Source organism: Suricata suricatta, chromosome 14, assembly GCF_006229205.1.
Source record: "Suricata suricatta isolate VVHF042 chromosome 14, meerkat_22Aug2017_6uvM2_HiC, whole genome shotgun sequence".
Lineage (NCBI taxonomy): Eukaryota > Metazoa > Chordata > Mammalia > Carnivora > Herpestidae > Suricata > Suricata suricatta.
In genome coordinates this window covers 84,731,943-84,745,429 of record NC_043713.1, presented here as the reverse complement: position 1 = coordinate 84,745,429, position 13,487 = coordinate 84,731,943, and the positions used below count along the sequence as shown (strand labels likewise).

The following is a 13,487-nucleotide window of genomic DNA, read 5'->3' as shown; positions in this document are numbered from 1 at the left end:
CTCCCATTTCCAGGGCTCGGCTCACGGTCCCCTCCTCCGGGCAGCCTCCCTGACTGTCCAGGAACGGGCTCTTGGTGGGTCTGGTTCGATGAGAGGCAGGCGTGCCCAGCAAGGGCTCCCCTGGGCCCTGTCTCCTCGTCTCTGTGTTCCGGGCTGTGATCTCTGACCTTGGGGGCAGGGGGCGGGGATAGACTTGGTCATACCACGGGAAAGGCCATGAGCTTGGCCAGGGCTGCTATCTAATCAGCTGCTCGGGCCGATGCCTCTGTCCTGATGCCGGTCAAAAGCGGTGCAAAGTCTGTCCCCACCTGAGGGTGGGCATGGGGAGGAAGAAAGGTCGGTCTCTTCGTGCCGGGTGACTACTGTCTGACCTTCCGGGTGCCCCTGGTCTCAGCACGTCACCTCTGCCCCCTCGTTTAAACCTCCCAGCAGCTCTGGGGGTGGACCCTATCATTGAGCCCATTTAACGGACGAGGAGGCTGAGGGTTCACGGAGGGGCAATGACTTACCCGCCGCCCCCCAGCCAGGAGGCGGAGCTGCGTCATCGAATCTTCCCAGAGCGAGCGGCTGAATGGGGTTGAATCCCAGAACCCGAACGAGAGAGGGACACACGGCTTCACCGGGAGACGCCGCTCTTGGGCCGTGACTTGTGCCCGGAGCGGGGCGAGCCGGACGGTGGATGAGGAAAGCGCGGTGGGCTTCTGGGAATCTGGGGTTCCGGAGGCTTCTCCGGGTGCAGCTGAGAAAAGGCAGCTCCAAACAGACAGGAGACGGCGGGGGGCTGCCCGGGGCTGGCAGAGGGGACTGAGGGCCGGAAGGACGGAAGGGAGGCAGGAACCGGAAATGATTTTTCTAGAAACAAACCACTTGATGAAGGTATGGTTGACATTTTAAACAGCTGTACATGCTTAGTGTGACAACGTGATGAGTCCGCAGCACGTACACACCCTCCGACCGTCCCGCGTCTGTGCGTAGATTCCCGTCACCTCCAGGACTCCGCGTGCGGCCACTCTCAGAGTTTTAGTTTTGTAGGACCCGTAGGCCTAGCGATCTGCCGCACACCGACGTGTCTGCCGTTAACAGGACTGTATCGTATGCTTAAATATTTGCCAAGAGGGCAGGTCTCGTGTTACGTGTTTTTATCTCACACACACACACACACACACACACACACACACACACACACACACAGAGGAAGGAGGCGTGTGGTGGCGGAAGCCAGGACAGGCGGGGACCCCGAGGCACTAGCCTGTGTGTTTTCTGGGCTGGAGGGGGTGGCGGAGCCGGCCAATCGGGGTTCCTCCCTGGGCGCCTGTTGCAGATTTGAGGGCTTCCATCCTGGGGAGCCCCTCCGTCCCAGCGGTGTCTCGCCCGGCCGGCGCCCACAGGAGCTGCGGGCCTGCCCTGCTCCAGATGGTGCTCCGGCGGGCGTGGTGGCCGTGGCCCGAGGTGTGCGATTTGGCTCCCGGGCGTGTTTGATTTTGAAAAATAAATTGTCGCTATTGAAACAATTAGGAGATCCCACAGAATCGTTTGTCCACATCACACTTATGAGTCACCTTTATTTGCGTGTGTCAGGGGTCGGGTTATAAAAACGGCCCCCATGGCTTCCGTGGCTGGCGGGGAAGATGTGTTGATCAATAAATGATCACCTTCCCCCAAAATCCAGACTTTATGGTGAATCGTCCAGTTTTTTATCCTTGGCAATGAATTCAACTTTTCTTCATTCAAATGCCCGGTCGGTCAAAGGAGACCCAGCTGAGGCCACAGTCATTGGCCCCCATTGTCCAGATGGGAAAACTGGGGTTCAGAGAGGAGTGTGTTGCCCACGTGGCCCTGGGATCTGGCTGCTTTCAGATCTGCTCCTCTCCAGAGTCTGCCTGTTGGGGACCTAGGGCTGGCCCGGCTCCCTGCCTCAGGGCCTTTGCACTGGACATTGCTGCGATGTGCAGTTTTTCTCCTACCAAATGTTTGTGTTTCCCTCACAGCCTTTTGTTTTTATTTTGTTTTTGTTTTTGTTCTTTTTGCTGGTGTTGCACCTGATTGCTTTGTTAAAGTTGCAATCGCCTTCCCATCCCTGCCTCCCACACGGCACATGCTCTGCCTGTCCCCTGCTGGATGAAAGGCCCCACAGAGCTGGGCGCTGGCGTCTGTCTTGTTCACACTGATACCCCAGCTCTTAGAAGAGTGGCTGGTGTGTATTAGGTGCTCAGTAAAAGTGTGTCGAATGAATGAATGACATATGTGGCCACACGGAGCCCATGTTTCTGCCGTCCTACGGGCTCCTGGTCTCTGATCAGGATACTGTTCCTGAAACACGTATGGAAAAATAGCAGCAGGAGCGCCTGGGGGCGCTCAGTTAAGCGCCGGACTTCGGCTCAGGTCATGATCTCACGGTTCATGGGTTCGAGCCCCGCGTCGGGCTCTGTGCTGACAGCTCGGAGCCTGGAGCTGCTTCTGATTCTCTGTCTCCCTCCTCTCTGCCCCTCCCCAGCTCGTGCTCTGTTTTTCTCTCTCAAATATAAATAAGTAAACATTTAAAAACATCTTAAAAAGAAGACAAAGTGCAGCGGTGTGTGCCTGTGGCGGACACTCGGGAGCGGGGTATGCGAAGCCCCCTCCCGGCCGCGCGGGCGGCTCTGGGCGCTGCTCTGGCCGCGTGGGGGGCAGGCGCTTGGGCCCGGGTCACGCTCCTCACGGGCGGGTCTGTTTTGCCCCCGCAGAACGTGCGCATCGACCCCTCCAGCCTGTCGTTCAACATGTGGAAGGAGATCCCCGTGCCCTTCTTCCTGTCCGTCTACTTCTTCGACGTCATCAACCCCAGCGCCATCCTCTTGGGCGAGAAGCCGCAGGTGCGGGAGCGTGGGCCCTACGTGTACAGGTGAGGACGGAGGGGCCGGGGCTGGCCTCCCAGGTGGGCCGTTCGGGGGGGGGGGGGGGCAGGGTCATCAGCCCATTTTACAGATGAGGAAACCGAGGCCCTAGCAGTGGAGGGGCTCGCTCTAGGTCAGTCAGCTTTTCCCCAGTCCGGTGACTGTGAGACTCCGGAGGGAGACCTCCTGGGGTTAAGACCTCCTTGCAAGAAGGGGTGGGCTTTCCTTATGCCTCAGTTTCCCCACCTGTGACATGGCGATAGCGGCATCGGCCCTGGGGTGGCTGTGAGGTCATGAGGACTGGATGGGATCGCGGGCAGCCCTTGGCACGGTGCCTGGCACACGCCCATGGCTGGCGCATTATTATGGCCGCCGCTTGGCCCCTTCGCTGGATCGTGGTCTCCGGGGGAGCGCGGTTGTTGACTTGGCCGGAGCGTTTTTCCAGGAGACAGGGGAGGGCGGTTCCGTGTGACACACCTGTCCCGGCTCCGGCCCGTCCCGCCATCTGGGACGAATCACATCGCAGAACTGCCCACCGGGCTCGTCCGTGAAAGGCCTCGGAGCTGAGCCTGCTTTGCCAAAGTTCATAGTGATTTCTTCCTTCCGGAAGCTTTTATTGAGCACCTCCTGCATGCTAGGCACGGTGCCAGTCTCTGTGAAAGGCAGACCCAAGCCTCACAGAGCTCACATCCAACGGGAGAGAGTAAACATGTGGGCAGATCAGTTGGCCATAAGTGTGGTGGGAGCCGAGCCGGTGAAGCACGGAGCGTGCTGGGGGAGGGGAGGGATTGGGCGGGGTTGGTCTGACTGGAGTGTCACGGGGGGGACCTCTGCCGGGGGGGGCACTTCCCTCGGCCTGGGTGGTGAGGAAGGGGTGCTGCTATGCGAAGATCTGGGGAGAGGAGGGCCCCGAGAAGAGGCGGCAGCAGGTGCAAAGGTCCTGAGGCAGGCAGAGTTCGGTCGTCTGGGGAACAGGAGGCCTGTGTGGCTGGCCTGGTGTGAGTGAGGGGGGAGGGTGGCAGAGACGAGGCCGGGGCCTTGGATGGGGTTGGGTGTTGAGGACCTCGGAGGCCACGTTAGGAGCTTGGTTTCATCCTGTCTGCAAGGGAGGCTTGCTGGGGAGAGAAGGACATGATTTCCACATTTCAGACATTCTCTGGATACTTTGTGGTGAACGAATAGAGAGAAGGATGGCAGCAAAATGGTCACATAGTGTCTCCTGTGCTTCGGGCCGCCGGCACTGACTCACTCAGTCCTCACCACAGCCCTACGGAGTGGGTCTTGTTATCACTCCCATTTTACAGATAGGAAAGCCGAGGCCCCGGCAGTCAGTGCTGGAGGCAGGGTTTGAGCCTGGGCCTCTGACCCCAGAGTGCACATTCCTAACCACTGTGCTAGCCGTGTCCCTCGGAAAAGCAGCCGTGCTGGGGGAGGGGGAGGCCGTGCAGGACAGTGGGCCCGAGGCACCTGTGCGGCCGGGAGAAGCTGACCGCCTCCCCTCCCCCAACGCAGGGAGTTCAGGCACAAGGACAACATCACCTTCAACGACAATGACACCGTGTCGTTCCTGGAGCACCGCAGTTTCCAGTTCCAGCCCGACCGTTCCCGCGGCCTGGAGAGCGACTACATCGTCATGCCCAACATCCTGGTCTTGGTGAGGCTGCCGGCCCTCGACTCGCCCGCCCCTGCGCGGCCCGGCCCTGGGGGTCCCGCCTCGCAGCCCATTGAGGTTCCCGGTGCGGCCGCCGGTCTCTGCGTCGGGGGTCCGGGCCGACGTCCTGTCTCTCCCTTCTTAGTCCTCAAATGTACCACGTCCCACGGGGTTCTGGCGGGGACGTGCGGGGCGCCCCCAGGTCGCGCCACTGTGTGCGGCACTCGTGGGCAGGCCCGGTTCTGGGCAGCGGCTTTGCCGACCGCTCCTCCTGCCTGGCTCCTCCCACAATCCAGAGCCCCCGAAGGAAAGCGGGGGTCATGCTGTGTGTGCAAACAGCCCAGGCTCCGAGAGCCCCCCCTTACCCGCCGGAGAGCCGTGGAACTCCCTGAAAGCCCACGCTCCCAGAGGCCTTGGGTTTCGAGGGAGAGGGGCCTCAGGCCTGTTGTGTTCACTCTCTGCTAACACACTCGGCGTTTGTGGGCCTTGCACGTGTGCCCTTGTCTGCTCGTCCGTGGTCCTGGGGCGGGCCCTCGGCGGGGCCCCAGATCCGAGGCAAACTCACCAAATAAACGTATCCTAAGGCCTCACGGCTGTGTCCCCCTCAGTCAGAGGCTCACGTTATGGCAGCAGAGACACTTTGCCCCACCGACCAGGTTGGCAAAGACCGCCTGGTGACACCCAGGGCTCATGAGCATTTCAGGAAACGGACACGTGCGCCGTGTCTGGAGGAACTGGGGGGCTGTTGGGAGGGGGTGCCTTTAACTATACATCACACACACTTTTGGCCTCAGAAATTTCACGTATAATGTGTCTTTTTTTAAATGTTTATTTTTGTGTGTGAGAGAGACAGACAGCACGAGCAGGTGAGGGTCAGAGAGAGAGGGAGATACAGAATCGGAAGCAGGCTCCAGGCTGTGAGCTGTCAGCACAGAGTCTGATGTGGGGCTTGAACCCACAAACCGTGAGATCTGACCTGAGCCGAAGTCGGACGCTCAACCGACTGAGCCGTCCAGGTGCGCCGTGTCCTCCTGATAAAATAACCCAAATAGAAGATGTTCATAGTCAAGGATGTTCATTTCAGCAACCTCGTCAGAGCAGACTTGTGGAAACAACCTAAATATTGTTCTGTCGTGTGCAGGTTCACTGTGGTAATTTATTGCAGCCAGGCGGGGGGCTAGGACCCGGCCCGGCAGGAGGGGACAGGGAGCAGTGACACGGAGCTGTCCCTAAAGTACAGCTTAGAGGGAGAAAGGCAGGAGCAGAGCCCAAGCACGGTGCTATTACTGGTTATAAGGAGAAGTACTTGCATCCACACCCACACGCAGGCATGTGCTTCTGTGTGTTTTGAACAGGGGGCCACACTTCTGTAAAGGGCCAGATAGTAAATATTTTAGGCGTTGAGGGCCACGAAGTCCTGTTGCAACTAGTCAGCGCTGCCTCCCAATGCAAAACCAGTCAAAACCAACATAAATGGGTAGACAAGGCCATGTTCCAACAAAACTTAGGGACACTGATTGTGAGTTTCCTAGGATTTTCATTTGTTTGAATACTCTTTTTTTTCCCAACTATTTGAAAGTATAAAAATACAGGGCGCCTGGGTGACTCAGTCCGTTGAATGTCCGACTCCGGCTCAGGTCACGATCTCACAGTTGGCGAGTTTGAGCCCCGCGTCGGGCTCCTGGCTGTCTGCACAGAGCCTGCTTCGGATTCTCCGTCTCCCTCTCTCTCTGTCCCCGCCCCGCCGTGGTCTCTCTCTCTCAAAAATTAACAAACATAAAAAGTATAAAAGACTATTCTTGGCTCTCAGGCTGTGCGAAAACCGGGTGTGGGCGGCCTGAGCCCGGCCGGAAGCCCTGGGTGGACGGACCAGGTGCGTCTAGCCCGTGGTGCCCCCTTGCTCTGCAGGGCGCGGCGATGATGATGGAGAACAAGCCCATGAGCATGAAGCTGGTCATGACCTTGGCCTTCAGCACCCTGGGAGAGCGCGCCTTCATGAACCGCACGGTGGGCGAGATCCTGTGGGGTTACGAGGACCCCCTGGTGCACCTGGTCAACAAGTACTTCCCGGACATGCTGCCCTTCAAGGGCAAGTTCGGGCTCTTTGCGGAGGTAAGTGGGGCCCAGGGAGCAGTTCGGGGCCTGCGTCTTGTCCTCCCTGGCCCAGCCTGGAAGATGGGCCGGCAGAGCCTGCGTTTGGATGGGCTGGGGACCCGGGGGCGCACTGGGCTGTCAATGGCAGAAAACCTAACTCGCGGGGGCTTAAGAGAAGTCGAGAATTTGCTGGCTCGTGGAACGGGAGACTCGAGGGCTGCCTTTCGGTGCAGCTCGATCAAGGCTCGGAGGGTGCAACTGGGCTGAGCTTGGCCACGCGAACTGCTGCTGGACAGACGGGGACCGGCGGCTGGAGGCGGGTCACAGCCGCCGACTCCGACAGTGCTCCGAGCGGCCCGCTGTCGTCCTAATCTTGACCCTCATCGTCTGGTAGGGATCGGGCTCCTGAGCCGGGATCCAACGCAGAGTCTGACCGTGGCCCCCCCAAGCACAAGGTCTTAACGAGCCCTCGGAGCTCTCCGGCCTCAGCCCGCCCCTCGGGCTCTGCGGGTCTGTGTCAGGGGCGCAGGGGACACACTGTGATCCTGCACCTGGCACGTGACAGACGCTCAGTGCGTTGAGACAGGTTCTGAGTGGGTAAGCGGCAAGTTTGGGGCAAAGTGACACGATTCCTGTCAAAGCATCTTACAAACTCGTAAACACGTGAGAATGACTACAGAGCGAGTGGTGCAGGTGTGACATGTGTTCGTGTCTGATGGAAACCCCGAGATGACTGTTCAGTGTTGACGTGGGGTCTCCGTGTCCTTCAGGGATCTGGAGTTCTTCTGCTACTCGGCTCCGCCCTCCTTGCGCTGTGGTTTTCATTCTCCAGATTACCACACGGATCTGTGTGGCTGCTGGGGCGCCGGCGGCCGCATCCACGTCCTGGGAAGCAGAATGGGAAGGAAGACGTGGTTGGGGACGGAGAGGCAGGCGAGGGAGTGGAGGACGAAGCAGCGCATCCGGCTGTCTCCTTTGGGGGGAGGAAACCCATTTCCACTTACTGTCCACTGGCCAGCACTTAGTGAAATGGCCGCCCCTAACTGCAAGGGAAGTTGGGAGATGTAGCCTAAAAGGCTGGAAGCTGAAGGCTGGTGGGCTGATGCCCTGAGTAAGGTCTTGGTGTCACAAAGGAGGAAAGGGAGGCTTCTAGATTTCACACCACGGTCACTCATTTCTTTGCATGTCTTTGCTGTGAATTAGGACTCCGTTTCTAGGGAAGAACCTCAGTGTGTCAAAGCCTGGGGCTTTCTATCCAGAAAATGCTCAATAATAAACACCAGGTCCTGTATCTGTTAGGATAGACCAGGTTCTGCCGTGTAACAAGCAGCCCCACAATCTCAGAGGCTTGAAACAGTGTTTCTTCCTTGCTTGTCTGCCATGTCCAGTGGGGTGACCAGGGGGCCCTCTGCTCTTTTTGGTCACCTCAGGGACTCAGGCTGAGGGAAGTGGCAGTTGACACACACTCCCATGACTCCCGCAGCCGCGGCAGGGCGCGGTGACCTGTGCACGCGCTGGCTCCGAAGCTTCCGCCGGGAAGGGGCATGCCCCGTCTGCTGCTTTTTCGTGGATTGGAGGGGTCACGTGACCAGGCTTTATTTTAAGTTTCGGGGGAGGGGGACATTCTGCTCTTCACCTGGGTGGAAAAGCAGACGCTCCTTGAGTCAGGAAGGGAAGGAGGGACACTTTCCAGGAGGGACACTGCAGTCAGATGTCTCTTCTAGAAAGATCCACCCTCCTCTTGGTCCCCCGGCACTGGGGGCGCAGCGGTGAACCAGATCTCGAGGCCCCTGTCCTCTGGTCGAGGTGGGAAACGGCCTCTAATAAACGGCAGGGCCTGAGGGCCGCGACCCAGGGCCTTTGCCCCTGTTGCGAGACTTAAAGACGCTGTTCTCTTTCGTTGTCCACAGCTGAACAACTCCGATTCCGGGCTCTTCACCGTGTTCACGGGGGTCAAAGACTTCAACAGGATCCACCTCGTGGACAAGTGGAACGGGCTTAGCAAGGTGAGGGCAGGGCGGGGGTGGGGCGGGGGCAGCAAGGACCGGGCTCCTTGTTTGCCTTGAACCTCCGGAGGGTGCTCGCATCTGTGGTGGGGGCCGCTCCCGAGGTCGGGGTTTGACATTGGTTCAGGCTCAGCTGGCTCCTGGTTCTGAACAGATGGGTGGGGAATGGAAACTGCTTATTTAGCACCTAGTGTATACCAGGAGTGAGTTCTTTCTTTCCCTTTGTTCTTAATTTACAAAAATGCTTCAGAAAGACTACATTGAGCATATAGCCACCCACTGCATCAAAAGATAGAATTACACTAGAAACAGGGAGACACTCCCAGTAAAAAGTTAATACGGTAGAGGGACGCCTGGGGGCTCAGTTGGTTAAGCGTCTGACCTCAGCTCAGGTCGTGGCCTCACAGTTCGTGAGTTCGAGCCCCGCGTCAGGCTCTGTGCTGACAGCTTGGAGCCTGCTTCTGATTCTGTGTCTCCCTCTCTCTCTGCCCCTCCCCTGCTCACTCTGTCTCTCTCTCTCAAAATTAAACTAACATTAAAAAACATTTTTTAGGGGTGACTGTGTGGCTCAGTCAGTTAAGCATCCGGCTTCAGCTCAGGTCATGATCTCACGGTTCATGGGGTCAAGGCCCACGTCAGGCTCTGTGCTGACAGCTCAGAGCCTGGAGCCTGCTTCCGATTCTGTATCTCCCTCTCTCTCTGACCCTCCCCTGATCACACTGTCTCTCTCTGTCTCTCTAAAATAAATAAAAAACATTAAAAAATTAAAAAAATTTTTTTTAAATACATAAATCAGTAGACACCGGTAGAAAGTGCCCTTTGCACCGCCTCCCAGGCCGGCCCCCTGCACCCTGGGCACAGAGGGGGCCCACGGTGCATGCTGTGGGTGCGGTCTTCCTGGCCACCTCTGTCCCACATCCGTGTGTGAGCAAAGGAACGTGGTGGGTGTGCTTCTCCGGACACGATGAGATTATACCTCCTGCATTGCTCTGCAACGTGCATTTTTCCACCTCACGTGCCTTTTCTGGTTGCGCGTGTGATCGAGGGGCAGTGACCGGTGCTGCCCTCAGCTTCCACGCACTCACCGGGATGGCTGACGTCCAGCCCCGGGCTCGGGCCCGCGGTGCCCCCACCCCTGCGCAGAGCGGCCAGAGCACCGTTCGCGGCCGGTAACAGCCCTCTCCACCTTCTCTGCCTTGTGTTTTCTTTCTTTTTAAAATTTTTAAAGATTTATTTACTTTTGAGAGACAGAGACAGAGCACGACCCGGGCCGGGCAGAGAGAGAGGGAGACACAGACTCCGAAGCAGCTCCAGGCTCTGAGCTGTCAGCACAGAGCCCGATGCGGGACTCGAACCCACAAACTGTGAGATCATGACCTGAGCCGAAGTCGGACGTTCAACAGACTCAGCCGCCCAGGCGCCCCTCTGCCTCGTGTTTTCAATGCACACATGCACGCGTGCACATGCCAAGATGCTCTGATAGTCCGCGGGGCGCAGAAAAGGAGAAGTCTGGTTTTTTCTTTCCTGGGGTTTCACTTCCCAGAGGCGGCTGCTGTTTTGAGATCTCCCTGGGGGGGGGCGGGGGGGGCACCATTATGATTTTAAATATTTTACTCACTGTAAATGTTTTAGAGTAAATACGGTAAGTATTTTAGTTAGCCCCCTCCCTTTACCTGTGTTCTGGTGACTTCCTCTGTGAGAGGCGAGGAAGCCAGCGTCTCACTTCCCTCCTCCCCTGCTCGCTGTGCCCCTTGGAGACGGGGGCGATCTTACAGAGAAAGTCACTGAGTCCCAGGCAAAGGGGCACATTCAAGGGCCCCTGTTAGCGAGCGGGAGCCGCCGCTGACACTGTGGCTCTGTGCACTGCTGCTCGCCTCTGGACTCACCCGGGGCCATGGGTCGCTGCCGCAGGTCGGGTGTGGTCACCGCCCAGAGCCGGGGCTGAACTCAGCGATAAGGTCTGGATGCTTCCCCGCAGGTCACGTACTGGCATTCTGATCAGTGCAACATGATCAACGGGACCTCTGGACAGATGTGGGCGCCGTTCATGACTCCGGAGACCTCGCTGGAATTCTACAGCCCCGAGGCCTGCCGGTAATTGCTGGGACGCTCGGGGGCATTCTGGGCCTTCCCCGGGCAGCGGAAATCGGCTTCGCGGATGCTCACAGCCCAGTCCAGAGGCTTCCGGCGTGCACTCGGGAAGCAGCTCTGGCTCTTTGTGTGGCCGTGGGCCCTTGGCACCGTCCGGGATTCTCTTTGGTTACACCACGAAGAGCCACACCCCTCCCGTGCCCAGAGAGGCTGCAGGCTGTGGTCGGCGTGGTGGCAGCGGCATCAGCGGGGGACAGGAGGCCAGCGGGTCCGGGGGGCAGGAAGCCATCGGGTCCCGGGGGCTGGGAAGAAGGTGAGCCTGGGCTGGGGCGTCTGTCCAGCTGCCCTGCTGTCCATGTGGATGCTGAGACGTCTAAATGCCTTTCCTGTGGCCTCTTCAGGCTCCGGAGTGTGGCCCTGGAGGCCTAATGCAATCTGGGGGGGCCCGTGGGGTGAGGACGGACAGCGGACCCCCAGCTCTCCTCGGGGCGCTGGCCGGTCCTGCTCCACTCAGGCCGCTCTGGAAACGCCTTCACTGGGGAGTTCACCGGTGTGGATGCTGACTCTCCTGCCGTCCCCGCGCCGGAGCCCAGCGACACCAGGTTCCGGGGCCGCTACGGAGTCAAGCTGGGCCAAGTCCCTGCTCCCAAACTTGCAACCCGACAGGGGACTCAGGCCGACACGCCCCGCCCACTGACCGGGGGTGGAGTCAGGGAGCTGGAAATGGCTTGGCTGTGCTCCTGTTCACTTTTTATTTATTTTTTTGTTATTTTATTTTATTTTTTAAGGAGTTTATTGTCAAATTAGTTTCCATACAACACCCAGTGCTCTTCCCCACAAGTGCCCTCCTCCATCACCACCACCTCCCTCCCCCTCCCCCTTCGACCCTCAGTTCGTTTTCAGCATTCAGTAGTCTCTCAAGTTTTGCGTCCCTCTCTCTCCCCAACTCTCTTTCCCTCTTCCCCTCCCCCTGGTCCTCCATTAGGTTTCTCCTGTTCTCCTGTTCGACCTATGAGTGCAAACATATGGTATCGATCCTTCTCTGCCTGACTTATTTCACTCAGCATGACACCCTCGAGGTCCATCCACATGCCTACAAATGGCCAGATGTCATTCTTCCTCACTGCCATGTAGTACTCCACTGTGTATATATACCACATCTTCTTGATCCACTCATCAGGGGATGGACATTTAGGCTCTTTCCATGATTTGGCTATTGTAGAAAGTGCCGCTATGAACATTGGGGTGCATGTGCTCCTATGCATCAGCACTTCTGTGTCCCTTGGGTAAATCCCTAGCAGTGCTATTGCTGGGTCATAGGGGAGTTCTATGGGGAGTTTTTTGAGGAACCTCCACACTGTTTTCCAGAGCGGCTGCACCAGTTTACATTCGCACCAACAGCGTAGGAGGGTGCCCGTCTCTCCACACCCTCGCCAGCGTCTATAGTCTCCTGATTTGTTCATTTTATCCCCTCTGACTGGCGTGAGGTGGTATCTCAGGGTGGTTTTGATTCGTGTTCACTTTTTAAAATGAGAGGTTTCAACCCAGAGAGAAAGGCTGCGAGAAAGTGCAGTTAGGCAGGCATTTCTTTCCTGCCCCCTCGGCTCCCCCGTCCCCCGCAGCCCCGGGCTCTGCCCCCTGGGCCTTTGGAGAGGGAGTTGGCTGCCTCGATGCTGCGGTGGGCGTTTTCTAAACACGAGGACAGTTTCTTGCGCAGCCACGTTACGGTCATGAACGTGAAGAAATCTAGCCTCCGCGCTCGCGCTGTGGTCTGGGCCGGGGCCGTCCCCCAGGAACGCCAGGCTGTTTGCTAGTTCAGATGCTCTGGTGGATGCGTTAAGAAAAGTAACAAGAAGTACATGATGTTAATTTTAACGATAGGTTTTATTTGACACACTGTATCCAAAACATTATCTATCGGCGTGTGAACAAGGTTAGATGTTCCTGAGAGGTTTCCCTGTTTCTTTGTTTCTGTATCGAGTTGTAGAAGCCTGGGACCTATTTTATACTCACAGCGGGTCCCACCCAGACTTGCCCCACCGAGGGGTGCGGCTGACAGGTGGCCTCTGTGGACAGCACGGTTGTAATCCAGCATCCATGTTCGAGAAATCCAGCAGGGTGAAGGGGGGGTGGGGCACGGTGCTGCTGCCCGAGGTGGTGACAGCTGGATGACCACGTGTTGAAGAACTGACGTCTGATGTGTGACCAGCCAAGGGAGGCCAGATGGAGCAGCAGATACAAAGGCCCAGGGGCGGGGGGGGGGGGGGGGGGGCGCTGAGCAATGGCCGGGAGGCCCATGGGGTGCAGTTTAGCGGCTGGAGCTCAAAGAAGCTTTGGAGCCATGGTGAGGACAGTCTGTCTCATTCTAGATGAGACTGGAAGCAATTGATGGGCGCCTGGGGGCTCAGCCGGTTGAGCACCAGACTTCGGCTCAGGTCATGATCTCACAGTTCATGAGTTCGGCCCCGCATCAGCCTCTGTGCTGACAGCTCAGAGCCTGGAGCCTGCTTCCGATTCTGTGTCTCCTTCTCTCTCTCTGCCTCTCCCCTGCTCGTGCTCTTATTTGTGTCTTAAAAATAAACGAACGTTGGGGTGCCTGGGAGGCTCAGCCGGTTAGGAATCCGACTTCGGCTCATGTCATGAGCTTGCGGTTCGTGGGTTCAAGCCCCGTGTTGGGCTGTGTGCTGACAGCTCAGAGCCTGTAACCTGCTTCCGATTCTGTGTGTCCCTTTCTCTCTGCCCCTCCCTCACTCTCACTGTCTCTCTCTCTCT

General features: G+C 57.9%; 1 protein-coding gene across 3 annotated transcripts in view; it reads left to right on the top strand.

Annotated features, from left to right (window-relative positions):
* The window catches only part of SCARB1 (scavenger receptor class B member 1), a 69,344-nt gene that overhangs the window by 32,270 nt on the left and 23,587 nt on the right, over nucleotides 1–13,487 (top strand). For all 3 annotated transcript variants that reach the window (XM_029922907.1, XM_029922905.1, XM_029922906.1), the window contains exons 2-6: nucleotides 2,724–2,881; nucleotides 4,386–4,527; nucleotides 6,433–6,636; nucleotides 8,529–8,624; nucleotides 10,603–10,718. In XM_029922907.1, coding sequence (XP_029778767.1) covers nucleotides 2,724–2,881; nucleotides 4,386–4,527; nucleotides 6,433–6,636; nucleotides 8,529–8,624; nucleotides 10,603–10,718 — 716 coding nt within the window. The remainder of the gene's footprint in view (nucleotides 1–2,723; nucleotides 2,882–4,385; nucleotides 4,528–6,432; nucleotides 6,637–8,528; nucleotides 8,625–10,602; nucleotides 10,719–13,487) is intronic.